This window comes from Schistocerca piceifrons, chromosome 4, assembly GCF_021461385.2.
Source record: "Schistocerca piceifrons isolate TAMUIC-IGC-003096 chromosome 4, iqSchPice1.1, whole genome shotgun sequence".
Lineage (NCBI taxonomy): Eukaryota > Metazoa > Arthropoda > Insecta > Orthoptera > Acrididae > Schistocerca > Schistocerca piceifrons.
In genome coordinates, this window is record NC_060141.1 from 310,226,331 (window position 1) to 310,246,081 (window position 19,751).

At 41.5% G+C, this 19,751-nt stretch overlaps 1 protein-coding gene across 1 annotated transcript in view; it reads right to left on the minus strand.

The window, feature by feature from the left end:
• The window catches only part of LOC124795469 (ubiquitin carboxyl-terminal hydrolase 35), a 124,236-nt gene that overhangs the window by 47,914 nt on the left and 56,571 nt on the right, over positions 1–19,751 (minus strand). Inside the window, exons 4-6 of the mRNA XM_047259502.1 lie at positions 13,849–14,175; positions 9,873–10,240; positions 7,801–7,959 (exon numbers count right to left, since the gene is read on the minus strand). Coding sequence (XP_047115458.1) covers positions 7,801–7,959; positions 9,873–10,240; positions 13,849–14,175 — 854 coding nt within the window. The remainder of the gene's footprint in view (positions 1–7,800; positions 7,960–9,872; positions 10,241–13,848; positions 14,176–19,751) is intronic.

Genomic DNA, 19,751 nt, shown 5'->3' on the forward strand with positions numbered 1-19,751 from the left:
TCACACGCACGGCACAGCGGACACACCAGGAACCGCGGTGTTGGCCGTCGAATGGCGCTAGCTGCACAGCATTTGTGCACCGCCGCCGTCAGTGTCAGCCAGTTTGCCGTGGCATACGGAGCTCCATCGCAGTCTTTAACACTGGTAGCATGCCGCGACAGCGGGACGTGAACCGTATGTGCAGTTGACGGACTTTGAGCGAGGGCGTATAGTGGGCATGCGGGAGGCCGGGTGGACGTACCGCCGAATTGCTCAACACGTGGAGCGGAAAAGATGTTGTCGCCAGTGGTCGGCGGAAGGTGCACGTGCCCGTCGACCTGGGACCGGACCGCAGCGACGCACGGATGCACGCCAAGACCGTAGGATCCTACGCAGTGCCGTAGGGGACCGCACCGCCACTTCCCAGCAAATTAGGGACACTGTTGCTCCTGGGGTATCGGCGAGGACCATTCGCAACCGTCTCCATGAAGCTGGGCTACGGTCCCGCACACCGTTAGGCCGTCTTCCGCTCACGCCCCAACATCGTGTAGCCCGCCTCCAGTGGTGTCGCGACAGGCGTGAATGGAGGGACGAATGGAGACGTGTCGTCTTCAGCGATGAGAGTCGCTTCTGCCTTGGTGCCAATGATGGTCGTATGCGTGTTTGGCACCGTGCAGGTGAGCGCCACAATCAAGACTGCATACGACCGAGGCACACAGGGCCAACACCCGGCATCATGGTGTGGGGAGCGATCTCCTACACTGGCCGTACACCACTGGTGATCGTCGAGGGGACACTGAATAGTGCACGGTACATCCAAACCGTCATCGAACCCATCGTTCTACCATTCCTAGACCGGCAAGGGAACTTGCTGTTCCAACAGGACAATGCACGTCCGCATGTATCCCGTGCCACCTAACGTGCTCTAGAAGGTGTAAGTCAACTACCCTGGCCAGCAAGATCTCCGGATCTGTCCCCCATTGAGCATGTTTGGGACTGGACGAAGCGTCGTCTCACGCGGTCTGCACGTCCAGCACGAACGCTGGTCCAACTGAGGCGCCAGGTGGAAATGGCATGGCAAGCCGTTCCACAGGACTACATCCAGCATCTCTACGATCGTCTCCATGGGAGAATAGCAGCCTGCATTGCTGCGAAAGGTGGATACACACTGTACTAGTGCCGACATTGTGCATGCTCTGTTGCCTGTGTCTATGTGCCTGTGGTTCTGTCAGTGTGATCATGTGATGTATCTGACCCCAGGAATGTGTCAATAAAGTTTCCCCTTCCTGGGACAATGAATTCACGGTGTTCTTATTTCAATTTCCAGGAGTGTAGTTGTGTAAATCAACACTATAGATAACCGCCAATAAAATGTTGGTTCTATTTGTTCGTTATTGTCAGTTATTACCCACTGCATTCTATACATTATTTTAGAGGTACTGTGTGTCCGCCTGCTTAACTGAGTGGCACCATGTTTGCCTACCTCACAGTGGGCCAGAGTTTGATTCCCAGGTGGGTTGGAAATTTCCTTGCTCGTGGAGTGGGTGTTGTGTTGTCCTCCTCATCATTTCGCAATCGCTGACATGCAAGTTGGCAAATGTGGCATCACTTGAACGAAGACTTGCAACCCAGTGCCCGAAATTCTCTGGATGGGGCCTCCCGGCCATCAATGCCACACAATCATTTTATTTTACAGATACTATGTGATTTTTCTTTCAAGAAATATATTAATACATAGAGCACAAACTGACAGTGACTGTCACAATTTTCTTCTTCTTACTGTGTTCATACTTTCTAGTATACGGAATACTTTCAAAATGCCAAAATGTATCAGAATAAATAAAATGTCTATAAAATGCTGCACTGTACAATGTACTTGTGATGAGACAGTCACAATTCCTGAAACACATCACCTGTGGCTTCTGGCCTGCCGAGGAGTACCACAGTCCTGGGTCCAAGACAAAAATCCGCCACATTACGCCACACACAAATAGACCTGGCCTGTGGGCAGATCAGTGAGACTAGATCTGATGGGCAGGGCCTTAATGGGAATGATAGACTTCAGATTGGCAGGCCCCATCCGTTAGAGGTACCCACAGAAATGGCCTGCAGTTTTGGTCCATCATGGAAGTACAATCATGTGACCAACTATTCACGTGTCACAGATACGATGACGAAATGAGACTGCGGTGATCAATCCAAGCAACAGCTTGCGTGAATACTCTGAGAATCAGTACTAATAAGGATAGGTAACAACTCACCATGAAGATGATCGCTGAGCCGCAGACAGGCACACAGAAAAGACAATGATACTGTGGTGTCCACCGCCAGACACCACACTTGCTAGGTGATAGCCTTTAAATCGGCCGCGGTCCGTTAGTATATGTCGGACCCGCATGTCGCCACTATCAGTGATTGCAGACCGAGCGCCGCCACACGGCAGGTCTAGAAAGACTTCCTAGCACTCGCCCCAGATGTACAACCGACTTCGCTAGCGATGGTTCACTGACAAAATACGCTCTCATTTGCCGAGACGATAGTTAGCATAGCCTTCAGCTACGTCATTTGCTACGACCTAGTTACTATTGATACTGTGAATCATGTAACGTCAAGAGCGACATTCACCATCAACGGATTAAAGTTAAGTATTCCACCAGCTACGTCCGTTTTCTTTAAATTCTAATTTCCTTGTCCTGTTCCAGACCTCACGCCAGCCTGCGTGAGCTAAAACGCATGCCTTTCGGCTTCCTCTAGTAACACGGTGTTGGCTCTCCTGCCAACCACAACAGATACTCTCATAGTTATATTTTCGGCCACGGCCTTTGTCAAAAAGCGAGAGCACACACACTTTCACATAATCACTCCAATACAACTCATAGGCATGACTGCCGTCTCCGGTCACTGTGTCAATAGTTTCTGAGAATTATATCCAAACAAACCACTCCTCACACTTCCCTGCCTCTCATTGGCAGCTGCTAGCTAGCAGCAAGAAGTGGTGGCAACACGGACTGCAAGCTGATGGGAATGGTGGGAAGGGGAGAAGCAGTCAGAATGAGGGAGTAGGGAAGTAGTGCACGTACTCAGCTGTGCCAATCCACCAGTGATGATGCATCACATCTCAGTAAACAAACCATTTCATCTGCTGAAACAAAAACAAGATTTACCAGTATTTTTTAATTTCCCTGATATTTCTCTGATTTCCCTGACATGTTTGAAATTTCATGATATTCCCTGATTTCCAGGACTAGTGGCAACCCTGGAAGAGCTAAGTGCATTGTATATAACAGAAGTGGGAGGGTGGCGGCAAAAAAATAGACAAGGTAGAAAATGAAAGATGTAGAAAAACATGAGTGAAGAACAGTGTAGCTACTATGAAGAAATGCTGAAATTACTTAAATTAAGGCCAGGTAGATGGTAAGAACTAAGGACACATAGTAGCTCCAGTTCCCACCGGCCAAGTTCTGACAAATTGTGTTGGTGGACTCAACACCATTACCTCAAAATCATTCTTTACAATCCTTCCAAGAATTTCTCCCATCCAGCACTTCTTCACAAACCTTCCTCACATCCCTGTAACATGACCTTAACCTGTCCTCTGCAGAATTCCAGGCTCTATGTTCCCTAAAAGCTGATGACTCCATCAACATCCCCCCCCCCCCCCAAAGCAATCAAAGGATCTACCACTGTTGTATTTGATTGACAGGAGTAGGTTAGTGAAGGTCTATGCCAGCTGTCTGACACTTCTACATACAGCATCTGCCATCAAGATCCCAGCCCTGTGATTCAAACTGACCTGGAGTCCCTCCTTAAAACCTCAGTCCCCTCAGAATAGCTAACAACTCAATCCATAGAACTTCTTATCCCACACAAACCATGCACCTCCACCTTGCACCTTCTTTGTAAGATCCACAAACCCTATCATCCTGGCCATCCTACAGTTCCTGGCTTCAAAGCACCCACTGAACGTAAATCTGCCTTAGTTGATCAGCACCAGTAACCTGTAGTACAGAGACTTCCTTCCTGTATTAAACACACCAACCCTAGATCGTTTGATATCCTTGCTCATCCCATTCCTACCATACACCTTGCTTGTCACCACTGATGCCACCTCCGTTTATACCAGATCCCCCATGTACATAGTCTATCTGCTGCCGAACATTTCCTCAGTCAGCATCCACCTGATTCAAAATTTATTACACCATCCTTGCTCACCTTAATCAACTTTATACTTACAAACAACTACTTCACCTTTGTGAGACGGACATAAAAACATATCAGGGGCAAATCCATGGGAAGCAGAATGGCCCCTTCCTATGCCAACCTTTCTATGAGTTGCTTGGAGGGGGTGGGGGTTTCCTGGAATCCATAAACCTTCAGCCCCCAGTTTGGTTCAGATACATTGGTGACATCTTTGCCATATGGACTCATGGTGAAGCTGACCTGTTAAAATTCCTGGAATCTCTAAATACCTTCTCTCTCATTTAAATTTCACATGGTCCTCTTCTGAATCCCATGCCACTTTCCTTGATGTTGCTATCATCCTCACCGTAGGCCAGCTACACACCTCTGTCCCCATTAAACCTACTAACAACAAACAGTATTTACATTTTGACAGCTGCCATCCTTTCTATGTCAAACGTTCCCTCCCAAACAGCATTGGCATTCGAGGCAAACATATTTGTTTGGATGCACACTTTTTACAGAAATATGCCACCATTCTCACCTCCGCCTTCACTGGATGTTATTACCCCAACAGCCTAGTTCAAAAGCAGATTCCCCGTGCCATCACATCCAGTCTTATTACTGCTTATCCCTCCAAACAAACCAGCTTCAGAGCACTCCATTTGTCATTCAGAATTATCCTGGTCTTGAATGTATTAATCAGCTACTTTGACAAGGCTTCCTAAAATCATGCCCTGAAATGAGATCCATTCTGTCTGAGATTTTGCCCGCCACACCTAGGAAAGCTTTTTGTCACACTCCCAATCTCCGCAATATCAATATCATTGTCAGACCCTATGCTCCTTCTGCACCCATCTTCAATCCTATGGCTCCTACCCCTGTGACCATCCCCACTAAGACTCCCCCTATGCACCCTCCTACCACGATTCATATCAGCCGTGTGACTGGCAAAACACATACTGTCAAAGGAAGAGCCACCTGTGAAATAATACATCATATACCAGCTGTTACGTAAATACTGTTCAACCTTTTACATCAGCAGGACTAACACCAAGTATCAGTCACGATGAATGGGCACAGGCAGAAGGTTTATTCTGGCAACACACAATATCCTGTAGCAGAGCATGCTACATAACATGACAGTCAAGATATCGGTGCCTGTTTCACCACATGCACTACATGGATTCTTCTCAGAGACACCAGTTTCCCAGAATTCCGCAGATGGCACTAGCGCTACAACTTGTCCTTGGTTCTCGCCACCTAGCTGGCCTTAATTTATGTTAATTTCTTCTCCTTGAGCATTTATTCATAGTAACTACTCCTTTCTTCACTCTATTTTTCTACATCTTTCATTTTCTGACCTGTTTATTTTTTGCTGTCCCTCTCCTGCCTCTGTTACATACAATGCACACAGCTCTTCACTATTATTAATTCATGCACAATGTTTTGGCAGTAATCTCTGTCTTGCATATTACCATGTCTTCCACCTTTAACCTCTCAAGTTCTCAAATCTCATCCGGTGCAGTCCCCAACAATCAGTCTTTCCTTCTCATCCCATCTGGTCAGTCTCCCCTGACCCGATGTTCTGGTGACTTTTCCGAACTTTACCCCTTTTCCTAAATCTCTCCAGTTCTTTCCCTTCACCCCTCTTCCTTCTCCTTTAACTCTTTTACTTGGAGGAGGAGCCATTGGCTCCGAAAGTTGCATAAATAAAACCTTTTTTTTCCTAATGTGCGTGTTCTCCTGGCATCCTTGGTGAGTCAATTTTTTATCCATCCATTTACATTATATTGTCAAAAATTGATTATTTTTGTTATCAAAGTGTGTGTTGTTCAAAAGGAGTACACAAATATGGCAAGGTATGTAGTCGAAGTTTTGAAGTGCAGCTGATCGTCACCAGCATGGAAGAAATCTCTTATTTGGTGCTCTCACTACATGAGCATGTTGCGGTTCGTCAGGCAAGGAAGCAAAATACTGCCTACAGTGCTACACTGAATTAAGACTACAGGTTTGGAGTATTCACAGCTGTAATAACTGTTGTAGCCAGCACCACTACATCTCTGTCAAAGCTTGAAGTAGGGTAACAAGAAGACCACAGTGGCAGTGGTCAATCAGAGATAGTGTCAGCAACTCTGACAACATTTCTTGAAATTTATTTCACCTTTCAGTGTATTTTTTTTATTATTATTATTCTTTTGGCAGGCATATAATTAGGCTATTAGAAGTGTGCATTAAGACAGCTGCATTTGATTTCAGTTAGAGGTGTGATTTAGTGAATTAACGGAACATCAACGTTTATATAGCAATATCTTGAAAAATAAATTAACTGTAATCATCCAGCATTACCATCAGAAGGACTGTAATTTTCCATGCCCAGTTATATCATACCAGTTTCACCTTGTAACTTCCACTGCTAATATCTTTGTCCAACTGTATGACCGCCTCAGTACTGTGGTACAATCTTGGGCGAGGGAAGAGAGGCCTTTTCTTTAACTAGTTTCTCAAGAACTCACTAGGTTGTACTGAAGTCCTAATATAAATACAATTTTTATTACTACAGTACATTGCAGTGGCTGGAGAGTAGCTACCAGCAAAATTGTCTATCCATTGAAATGCACTCCTCTCCATAACAGTAAAGTTGACAACCTTCTTAATGGGTGTGATGAAGACTATTGTGGCAGTCCTATCACTAAGGCCCACACAAGACAGATTTTCCATTCACAGTAAAAATCATTTTGCATTTGTGCAATTAACTATTGAATGATACTGATGACACCGGCTTTCATATATGGAAAGATAGATCCGCTCTAAGCTTCAGCAACATAACAACTGTAATATCCTCAGTGTACTGCTAAGGGGGCTGGGCAGAGGGTGAGTCAGTAGAGCAGTGGGTAACTTCCACACTACAAGTCTAAAGGCCTTGGGCTCAATACCCAGCCAGTCTTGCAATTTTTTGATACTTATCACTTCTTTCACCTATTCCAACAATTTTTTAAAGTGAAAAATGCCAAGTTGTACCATTATATGGAGTCATATCACATTGTAGATCCACCTAACAACAGGCTTAGTAAGTCCATTCAAAAATTAGGGGACAGGAATGCTATACTATATCCAAAACATCATGCCCAGTAAAGGCCAATATTCAGGTTTATAAAAGCTTTACCTTTTCTACTTCGCAGGCCTGTCAACAAAATCATTTTCCTCCATCACTTTCCAACCTTATCACAAAATATTATATCTGTTATAGAGCTGATGTCAAACATGAACTGCTACCAGTAAACAGGTCCATCTCAAAGACGCAACTCACCAGCCCAAAAATCATGATTAATTTGATTATCATATTTATCAAGTAGTTTTTGTTTGAGTTCCCTGAAGTATTTGGCACTTGGCAAATTTATACATTTTAATAAAAGTAATGGACATGGTGAGCATTAATACACAATTACACATTATAAAAACTGAAACACAAATGCTTGCAATGTTGGCAGCTGTGGCAAAGACGATCGTGGTGTCACGAAGACAAACATTAGTATGTTGTATCTAGGAACACGAGCATAATTTTTCTTCTTTAGATGATTTAAATAGTCAAGTACCTTCTTCATTTGAAACATAGGAGTAGTACATATTTAGTATTCATACCTCCATGGCCTTAACGACTTCTTCATAATCTTTCTTGAAATTTGGGATTTCTTCATACATGATGCAACAGTAATTGTACAGAAAACGAAGGGAAGCACTAGCATTATTACTATTTTCAAGTTTTAACTGTGCTACCACACCCGGAATTTTTGATGAAATCTGGAAGCAAACAAATTTCTGTAGTAATTGGTAAAATGGTGAAGCATGTAACACATTTTAAGTAGAATCTGTAACACCGCAGACAGCAAAATTCACCTTACAAAATGTTACTACTTTTAAAGGATTTTATTGCAATTATACGATCAAGAAAATATACCTGAAGGTATATTTTGCAACACTTTTACAAGTATGTATCACATTACATTTGCAATCATTTATATTAATGTTGTGACATGCCCAATGTAATATAAGCCAATTTAACTGAAATCAAAATGCTGTACATTTAAATCATTTATTGTTGAGCAGAAATGATTAAAGATACTTTATTCTTTCTAACTTATAATAGTAGCAAACTTATAATAGTAGCAAACTCACATATTATTTACTATTACATTTCTACCAGTGAATAATATAATTAATTATTGAACTAATTCAAGTATATCTCATGTTGACATATAATCATTTGAAAATGAATTCACAGCCAAAACTGCAAGTAATTATTGTAAAATAAAGGGGTATTTTAATCCATCCAATGGCAGCCAGTATGGCAGAATGTTATGATTCAGTAAATTTGTGATGACAGTGAACCCTGTGGCAACTGCAACCAGCAGTAGCTGCATTCTCTGAAGGAGGCTCCTGTGGTGGACACTTGATGTGGTGGTGGTGGTGGTGGTGGTGGTGGTGGTGGTAGGGGGAAGGGGGTGGAGAGGAGGGGGTGGGATGCCTGCAGTTACAGAAAACACATCTGCCCTACTGATCTGATTACTATCAGGTACACATCTCTAGGGTGGTCGGACACAATCTGAAAAGCTTGGGGTGTTGGAGAGTAGGTTGTGCTGAGATATAACTGTTACAAAAAAAAGTTTGATACTTTGCGCCACTTCAAAATTAATTAGCATTGAAGTTAGCAAATCAAGCTGTTGCACACACAAATTCAAGTGGCTCACCAGGGATGATGTTGCCAAGTGTATTCTTCATTTGGTTTCCTTAACCAAACATGAAAACGACACAAAAATTGGGCATGGGACAGTAGAAAGGATCAAACCCTAGCTAAAGACTGAGTAGTCTCCTGCATTATCATCTACACTATGATAACAACGGACACTAACGGTATCTGGCAAGCTGCTTGAATTTGTACATGTAATGGCATATTAGCTAATGTCAATACTAATTAACTCACAAACAGCAGAACACATTTGATTTTTTTCTTCACATTATTTCTCAGTACAACCTACCCTGCAGCACTCTCACAAGCTTTTTACACTGTTTCTGAGCACTCTACATAATGCATCGTGTCTACTGTGTACACAACTACATCTAGCCAGCTACTCAAAGTTATGGTAAAATCAAGGTCTTACTGTCACTGTGTTCACAGACGGGTGTTACTTTTCCAATTTACAGATGTCTCCAATTCTTTGAAAATGTATATCACTGCTTATACCGGTAACAACATTTGTAATAAATTAACTGTTTTTAAACAAATACTTTGGACCTGTGCACTTACTATTGCACATAGGGCATTTTTCAGTGCATTTCTGTAGTGCACATTACACTAACTTTTGTTATGTGATCTCTGTAATCATCTCATAATGAAAAAGCTACAAATCCCTGAACAAATGGGTAACAGAATTCTTATAAAATATCCAAAATCAGATCCCATGTAAAGGATCAAATTACAATGTATGGACTAAATATTCTGTAAGAAGATGCTACTTTAATTTCCACACACAGTGCACAAACTGCAAAACTAATATATTAAACTACACAGTTTCTATAAACACAAAATCATTTCTCAGTCTGTAATTATGATTTCTTCCCCCCCCCCCCTTTTGGATAAATATGCTGCCAACAATGAAGTTTATAAAGCAAACTCTGTTCAGTTTGTAAAGTTGGTACACATTCATTAAATTTACCTTGCGAAACACTTCGTGATTGTATAAATTGGAGAACAGCATATGCCACACAATAGTCTCCACTCCTTGCCGTAAGGCAGGTAACTGCATTGATCCAAAGAGTTTATCAATAGTTTCAAGAGTTACTTCATTAAGAATGCTGTACATCTCTCTTTCCTCAAGTTCATTTATAAGAGCATCTATCCATAGATTGACATATGTTGCTCTGGGCCATACTGTCAGCCAGTGACAAAATATTTGCAATGCCTTTCTCACTACATCATGAGATGTGCTGTTATCAAGCACAGTTTTTACTTCACATCTAATGAACTCCGGCTCAAGAAGTCCCAATACAACTGCCAAACTAGGGGAAGGCTCTCTGCCGTCATCTAGAAAAATAATTAAAACAAAGCACAATTAAAAATCAGAAAGAGAGAAAATAAAATACTTTTTATCTTCATTAGCAATGGCACAACTAACAATGGGCTGGCCAGTCAATTGTTTCTTCATTCAGTCACATTTTTCAGTCAAATGAAAAGTATAAAACTACTTTCTGTGGCCATGTCAGCTATAGGAATGTTTGTTTATTCTCCAGGTATGAGTAATTTCATTTTATGTGAAACAAATGACTGACAAGTCTCTTATGGTTATGTCAGTTATATGAGTCTTTTCACTAATTTTCAGGGAAGTAACATCTTCACCTATTTGTTCAACTTTTTTGGTTGTACAAGAGCCATAACTAAGGTTGCCAACATCTTTAGAGACAAATTGTGCATCTTACTTGAAGGAAAAGTAAATAAAATGTGTATTTCTATAAATAAAGTAGTATGAAAATGTTGTATTTATTTATATTAATAGAACTTTTTCATGTTTCTGGCACTGAAAATAATTGGCGTTACATTGTGAATTTTTATGTTTAGGTAAATGAATGATTACTTTTGGAATTTAAAATTACTGAAGCTTTGTCTCCCTCTGTATTCCAGTTTGTATCATTGATAGCTCACTTTTGGTAAATACTTGAGTGCACAGAAAGCATATAGGACACTATTTTTTTACTTGTTCTGTGACTTAAAATCACTTGCTTTTAAGCATATGTTGCCACCTTTACACAGCACCTTTTTGCGAAAAATATTTTGTCATCATTTGCTAATATTCTACCAGTCTAGCATTCACCTAGATGAGTGTGTGAACAGATGACAGCCTGTGACCAACTGCATCAATTACCTCGATGATATTGTTTTGGGTTCTTCCAATAAAGACCACCTTAGAAATCTCTGATCATTGTTTTCTGTTTTGCAGTATGCAGGTCTCAAGTGCAATCTTTTACAGCCGTCAATCAAGTACTTAGGTTTTGAGATTTCTCGCACAGGGGTCAAGCTGTTGCATCACCATGTTGATGCAATTGCAGCTTTGCTGCGGCCAACCCCCATTAGGGAACTGTAGGTGTTTCTAGGTAAAGTTGCGTACTATCTTAAGTTTCTACTGGTCAGCCAGGTCAGCATCTGAGAGTCTCGGTGTGATGTTGGCAGACAAACACACAAACAGGTCTGAACGACCCATTGCTTACACTTCTAAGACTTTAACTTCAACTCTCAGAAGCAGTATTCTCAGACTGAAAAGTAGACTTTAGCGATAGTGTTCACCTCAAGAAATTTCACATCATCTTGTGTAATTCTAAGCCCCAGTTAATCACAGATCACAAGCTGTTGGTTGCTCTTTTTAACTCTCTAGCTTCCATGACAGACAAGGCAGTACATCATTTGCAGCAGTGGGCTCTTTTCCTCTCCTGTTATCATTATCTGATCCATTACTAGCTGACAGCACAACATGCCAATGCCGGATCTGGTGTTCGATCGGACAACTTGCTTTGCTTCTATTTAGATATTGAGAACCAGAATGCAGTCGGTGGTTTTCCCATCACTAGTGCCATGACAGCATCGGCTGTTGCCATGGATCCTGTACTTAATCAGGTCATCTCTTTTTGTGCAGCACTGCTGGCCGGAAAAAGCCCTGGACCGTGCCTTGGATCTCGCGTGTAATTGCTTCTACTTAAAGAACTGTTTTTCTCTGTTTGATGGGGTTCTTTTGTTTGCTACATGGAATGCTGCTCCCCAGGTTGTGATTCCCACTTCCTTACACCATACTGTGCCATGGCTTCTGAATGATGAAATGGGGACCTCTCACACCAAAGTTTTGTCCCACCAGCATGTGTATTACCTGGGCATAGAGGGGGACATTAAATGGCTTATTGCTGCTTGCACTAACTCTGTTCAGCATCAGGCAGCCCACGGGCACCTTTTTCCCCCTGGCAAACACTGCAGCACCCGTGGCAGCATCTACATCTTGATTTTGTTGAGCCCTTCCTAAATCAGTATTGGCTTCCTGTAGTGGCTGCCTATTCCAAGTTTCCCCATGTGGCACGTTGATCATCCACATCTGCAGTAGCCACTATTTCGGTCCTAAGATTTTTGCAATTTAGAGACTTCCGTATACTATGGTTACCAATAGCGACCCCCAATTCGTTTCTCTCAAATTTGCATCTTTTTGGCAGACTAGTGGTGTTCACCATCTCATAGCACCCCGTTTTATCCTCAATCTAATTGTGAGGCTGAACACATGGTTTGGACATTTACTACTCAGATGAGGAAGTATGTATTTGGCAGGTCCCCTGAAGCTGCTTTAGACTGTTTTTTTGAGTTCATACCATTTCACTTCGGTGGGTGACAAGAGCCTAGTGGAGCTGCTACATGGATGCCAACTGCAGACCCTTCTTCACCTGATGCATCCAATGCTGCATCCACTTGCGGCACCAGCTCTGTGATAGTTCCAGCCAAGTACGCCTGTCTGGGCTCCTGTTTTTGGCTTCTGGCTGACCTGAGTTACTGCCGCCATCAAGCGTCCACTGCCTCTTGGCCCCCACCACCACCAATGCCTCTTCCTGTATCTCAGATGGTCTGGTTCTCACCAAAGAGGAGGTTGTTGCCTGGCAAATTGCTATCTGGTGTTCCTGCCTCCACCCCCACTCCTCAACTGCCATCTCCGGTGCAGCCCCCACTGCACCTGACACTGAAGCCACCGCCACCTCCGTTACTGGGTCCTGTGTGGTTGTCATCTCCTACAGACTCGCAGACACCTCCGGCATTGACTGGCGACATCAATGAGGATGCCACTATACACATGCCATTCCCAGTCCAGCCCAATGGCCTCTCACAGGAGAGGGCCGGCACACTGAACCTCCCCCATATCACTTCCGCCCCTACTCGCCAGTGACTGCCCGCCATATGCTGTGGCAGTCACCATCACTGGGCAGTGAAAAGGATGTCAGTGCCATCATTGGTGTTTTCCACAACTCGTAATCTCAGTCCCTTGTGGGACTAGTGCTTTTTTTCCCACAGTACCAGTGCTATTTTCTGTAGCATTTCTTCTCTGTACCACAAATTTTTTTTCTGTGCCTAGTGTTTTCGCACACATATGTGGGTTCCCACCCCCTTGAAGGGAGGTGGTATGTACTTTCACTCATGCCACGCATGATTTGAGGGATCATGCATCCATACAGTTCACAAGCCCGCTTACAGAGGTCGCCTGGGTCAGCCACCCGGCACACTCTGCCGAAGAAGCAGTATTAGTTAAGTGATCAGAAAACAAGTGCTCAGCCACATCTGTAATCTGTATTACTGTTGTCCAGTAAATGTGTTCAGTGCTACGCACAACCTGTACGTATCATACTATAAAGTACTATGTTCCATAAATCATCTATGTTCTTGCTATAGCATTATCCTCACAAGTCCACTGACAGCACTGTTGATATTCCATGAGCACTGTACTTTATTTTTCAAATTTACCATGTAAAGAAACTTATCCGAACAGAATTTAGTTTTTTTAAAACTGCTAGCTTGGAATGCTGTGTGTATGTATCTTCATACAAAACAAAACAACTCTCAGAAATGTCACATCTTTACAGAAATTGATTTACAATAATTATAAAATCTGTACATACCTTTATTAGCTATAGCTGTATAAACTATCTTCAGGCAAGAATAAATAATTTCTTTTCTCTGCCGCTTTTTCAAAGCATCAGTTAGAAAATCTCCAATTTTTGAAACATTTTCATGAAACTGGCGGATTGCTTCACGTTTAGCAGCAGGTGTTGCAAAGGATGAAAGGCATGCTACTATCGTTTCGCAGAACTTTTTCAACTCCTCTTCACACGGCAAACATTTTGGATGATGGTTCAAGAATACACAAACATCAGCCAAGAGTTTGTCATCAAATGAAACCAAGCGTAAAAAGTCTGTCAAACAGTGCTGCACCGTTGGTTCTAAACCTGCAAAATAAGTTTTATATAACACAATAACTGAACTGATAGCAAATTTACACAACTAGAAGCCCATAATTAATGTACCCGACGAACATTCTTGAAACTTGGTTATGTGTACAGAAAATGAAGACATAAAAAATGTGATTTTAACTGCATTTAAGTAACTTGACATACTGTCAAGCTCTTTAGTTTAAAGACTGTCTTTGATGCAGCTTCAACACTAGTCTATCCTGCACAACTCTCTTCATCTCTGCATAATTACAACTTACATCCATTTGAACCTCTTTAGTGGAGTCAAGTTTTGGTCTCTCCACCCCTGTCCACCCCCCTCCACACCCACACACATATAATCAAATTTTAGAATTCACACATATATTCAAATTTTAGAATTAAATTTGTTACTTCCCCCTCCACTTCTATCTGTTTTTTCTCAGTTCTTCACTGCTTTCACCAAGCAAATGCATTCTCTCACTTTTCTGTCAACATTCCACAGTGCTATTTTTCTTACATTTCACAATCTATATTTCAGTATACTTTCTCAGCATTGTACTTCTGTATGTCCTTGCTCTTACTTCCCTAGATGCTGAAAAACCCACTCATTTCCACCAGCCTATATACTCCCGTCACTCATGTGATGTTTTGTTGTTTTTCCTTTTTGGTGTGACTTGCAAGAACTACTGTATCATTTTTAATTGGTTGCCACACAATATCATGATAATCTTTCACCATCTTTCAAAAAGCTGAATGATTCTCTGCAGCTAGTTCACTCTAACCTCTTGCACCTGCCCTTATTGCAGTATGTCAACCCTCATTTCAACATGTAACAAGTTACCTTCTGAAAAAGTCTGAAGGTTTCAGTACAAATGCGTCAGCAGCAAAGTGGATCACATTCTGATCCCACTCCTGAACATTATTTTCTGTCGGTTGAGAAATACCTTCTTTCTGAGCTCCACTGCTATATTCAGAGTGAATTGGCTCTCCATCTCACACCAGCAATATATCAGATAATTGACAGGTATAGCGTATTTTTAAATAATGAAAAATCAAATTCTATTTTCAAAATTTAGAAAAGAAATCTTTTTATTTCTCAAATCAGATACTTCTGGTTGATTGTGTTTTAAATGTTAAGACATGAATACACTAAGCAGATTCAGAAGGATGTAGGTTGTAGTAAGTACTGGGAGATGATGAAGCTTGCACAGGAGCATGGAGAGCTGCATCAAACCAGTCTCAGGACTGAAGACGACGACGACGACGACGACGACAACAACAACTACAACTACATATTCTAGTCCTACATTATTGTATTATGAGTACGTAGAGTGAACTTGTCCTTTCTTGTTCCTCGTGTTCTATGTTCACCAGTGTTGAGTCTACATACAACTACATTTTGCAACAAAATTAAATGATAACTTTTTTTGAAACACAGAATTTTCTTGCATTCTGACGTATAAGTTTGAAATTTGGCTCAAAGGTGCCAACATCCTTCCTCTGTAATGATGCAAAAGCATGATGACCTGCGATGTCACCCTCCAGCTCAGCAACACTTCAAACAACTAGGAGTCGAACATGCAAAAAAATAAATAAATAAATAAAAATAAAAGAAAATAAAAAAATTGCTGCAGCCAAGATATTTATGGGAGCTATGAGGTGGGTTAACGGTATCACACTGGAACGAAATTTTACCACAATTCTGTGCAACTCAACCATGGACACGTCACACACAATGGGAAGGTCATCACATGCGTTCTTATCTGCAATTTGACCCTCTTTTGACACCTCTGTGATGGAGGCAACCACCACGAGGCCAAGGAAAACATCGACACAAAAAGACCACAGAGGGTGACGTAAAGGGTGTCAATGAAACCATCCCTTCCTGTGGGGAAGGCAGTTGGCAGTGAGATGAGGAGCAGGACGATGTTTTTGACAAGGTTCAACACTGATGCCATGCCAAGGCATTTCAAACCTACTGTAACAACATTGTGAAGCCACAACCCCATTGAATGTGCTCTGATCCCTTTGAAGTGTAGTGTGACCACAATTCTTGCTCCAGTGTACAGTGTGGAGCCACTAGGGACCTTTCAAATCCATTTTATGAAATTTAAATGTGATGCAAGGCAGAAATGTGTATTTGCACTTTTCATCTTTACTTTTTCACACCCTCCTGTGGCGTGACATGGAAAGCTGCAATATTAACGCAAGCATGAATAAAATGGCAAAGGGTTCCCTTATTTTATCGTGGTGAACATATCTCCCTATATAGGTCTGCGTCAACAAAATATTTTCACACTCTGAGGAGAAAGTTGGTGATCGGAAATTTGTGAGAAGATTCTGCAGCAACGAAAAACTTCTTTGTTTTAATTATGTCCATCCCAAATCCTGTATCATTTCAGTGACACTCTCTCCCCTCTTTTGCGATAATACAAAACATGCTGCCCTTCTCTGAACTTTTTCGATGTACTCCGTCAATCCTAACTGGTAAGGATCCCACACTCCGCAGCAGTATTCTAAAAGAAGATGGACAAGCGTAATGCAGTCAGTCTCCTTAGTAGATCTGTTACCTTTCCTAAGTGTCCTGTCAATAAAACGCAGTCTTTCATTAGCCTTCCCCACAATGTTTTCTATGTGTTCCTTCCAATTTAATTTGTTCATAATTGTAATTCCTAGGTATTTAGTTGAATTTATGGCCTTTTGATTTGACTGATTTATCATGTAAATGAATTTTAATGGATTTCTTTTAGCACTCATATAGATGACCTCACACTTTTCATCATTTAGGGTCAGTTGCCAATTTTCACGCCATACATACAACTTTTCTAAATCATTTCGCAATTTGTTTTGATCTTCTGCTGACTTTACTAGTTGATAAATGACAGCATCACCTGCAAAAAATCTAAGACAGCTGCTCAGATTGTCCCCTAAATCGTTTATATAGATAAGGAACAGCTCGTGTTTCACAATAACGATGTTTTCTAAACCCATGTTGACTGGGTGTCAATAGACCGTTTTCTTCGAGGTAACTCATAATGTTTGCACACAATGTATGTTCCAAAATCCTGTTGCATATCGACGTTAATTGTATGGGCCTGTAATTTAGTGGACCACTCCCATTATCTTTCTTGAATATTGGTGTGAGCTGTTGCAGCTTTCCAGTCTTTCTGTATGGATCTCTCGTTGAGCAAAAGGTTGTACATGATTGTGAAGTATGGAGCTATTGCATCAGCATACTCTGAAAGGAATATAACTGGTATACAGTCTGGACCAGAAGACTTGCTTTTATTAAGTGATTTAAGTTGCGTCACTACTCCGAAGATATCTACTTCTATGTTACTCGTGTTGGCAGCTGTTCTTGATTCGAATTCTGGAATATTTACTTAGTTTCTTTTGTGAAGGCATTTCAGAAGGCTGTTTTTAGTAACTCTGCTTTGGCAGCACTATCTTCAATAGTATCTCCATTGCTATCATGCAGAGAAGGCATTGACTGTGTCTTTACGCTAGCAGTATAGTGGCAGTAGGTCTGAAATGTTTTTCTCAGCTATCGACAAGAATATCGCATCATTTCAATGCTGGGTGTCATGGTTCTGATCTCCATCACGGAGGCATCAAAAGGAGGAGTGAAATAGGGGTAAGAGGGAATGTGGTGACCTTCCCATATTACGACACATTCACGGTGGCATTGGGCACAAATGTGGTAAAATTTAGTGTCGATGTGACATCATTAACCCACCTTACAGCACACATGAACTTCTGAGTTGTGGTCTTTTTTTGCATGTGTTAACACCTTGTTGTTTGAAGCATCGCTGAGCTCATGAGTGACGTCGCTGGGTGCCATGCTTTTGCACTGTTACAAAGGGAGGTTGTGTGCACCTTTGAGCTAAATTTTGAACTCGCACATTAGAATCGAAGACATTTCTGCAGTTTCAAAAAAGTGATCTCTTAATTTTGTTGCACATTGCAAATGACAAAAGCACAAATTCCAGAAAAGCTTTCTTTTCATTTAAATGAAGAACATGCACAGCAGGAACGCTGATGTACACAGCAAACTGCCACTGTTGAAATATTATAACTACTACACAGCAAAAGCTTCTAAAATGGTGTTATCCAAAGTCTAGTTTGCACTAAGACACTAGGTTAAATGTGACTGCGCTACCTGACTGTTGCACACGCGCGGAACACGTTTGCACAACTTACTGATGAAACTAAGCAGTTTCATCTCATGCCAACTTTGGCGACACTACCTGCACAGGTTTTGAGGTGGGGTGTGTCAGTATAGTGTAAACAAATTGAAATATGAAGTGGGGAAAGGAAGAACTTCTTGACTTCCTGGACACCTTTGCTATGCGTAGGTGTTCGGGAGATTTCAATTATGTTGACTACAAAAACAGGCAGCGACGTGTTGCTGCACTTGAGACCATCCTATGCTATGCTATCTGAATGTTGAAGGACTGGTGATGTCTGTGCTACAGGGCATAATGCATTCAATTAGGAATATTGTACAAATGAACTACGAAAAATACAGGCACACAAAATATCTAGCAGCGGAATAGTCCATGACTACAAGACAAAAATTCCATGGTGCAAGTTGGCTGGTTCATTTTTTGAGAGAAACTGTGTACAGGTGGAAAGGATACACAAATCTGCTAAGCTGAATTCTTTATTCAATGTTCATTTATTTAAAAAGTTATATCAGTGCTACACATTCACAATCTGTAGTGCAAAATTTGTAGTATTTGTATATATTTTTAAACTCTTAAATTTTGTCAAGGTACAGCTCCATCTGTAAGCAAGTAGGTGGAAAACCACTCTCTTCCTAATGCAACCTGTTTCAAATAATTATTGCTGCCAGCTTGCAGCTTTGCGTGTATCAGCCCCCTCCCCCAAGCAATTATGCTTCTCCATGTCCTTGGCTGATGAACTCCACTTCCACATTCTTTTCACACATTACAGTAACTTTTCTTTTTCTTTATTGATTGTTAAATGTATTTAAAAGAAACATGGACTGGTCTGGTAACGTCCTAAGATGTTTAAAATAACTTTTAGGTCACTGAGCAACTTAGCTGACGTCTTTTCTTGATTCAGTCACTAGCCCAAACAAGTTTCTTAATTTTTTTATCTTTTGTCTTATGTAGCAGTCTCACGCAAATAAGCATTAACTCCGCCACAACTCACACAGCTGCTAAAATTTTCATTTTACGCAAGAATATACGGCTCTTACTGACAGCACTATGTCTACAGGCGTATATGAAACCATTTGCGTGCCACTAATTTCATGCAAAATGTGGCACAAGGCAATGACGTCACGTAAACTAGGTTTAAGTTACAAAATTCAGTCTGTCAATAATGATGTTTAAATGTCAGCAAGTTAAGCCAGACTTTACTGCAATTATCTGAAAAAACATTCACAACTAAATGGGTCGTCCCGAGTTCCTGAATCAAAATAACCCAATTTCATTTTCAACAAAACGGTCACCTAACGTGAGTCTGTAGGATTTTGTGGCCACTGTCATTGAAGGTAAAACCATCACTGACAAAAAAAAATCTTCTAGAATACAAGGCTGTATCATTTTCCACTTCAAGTTTTT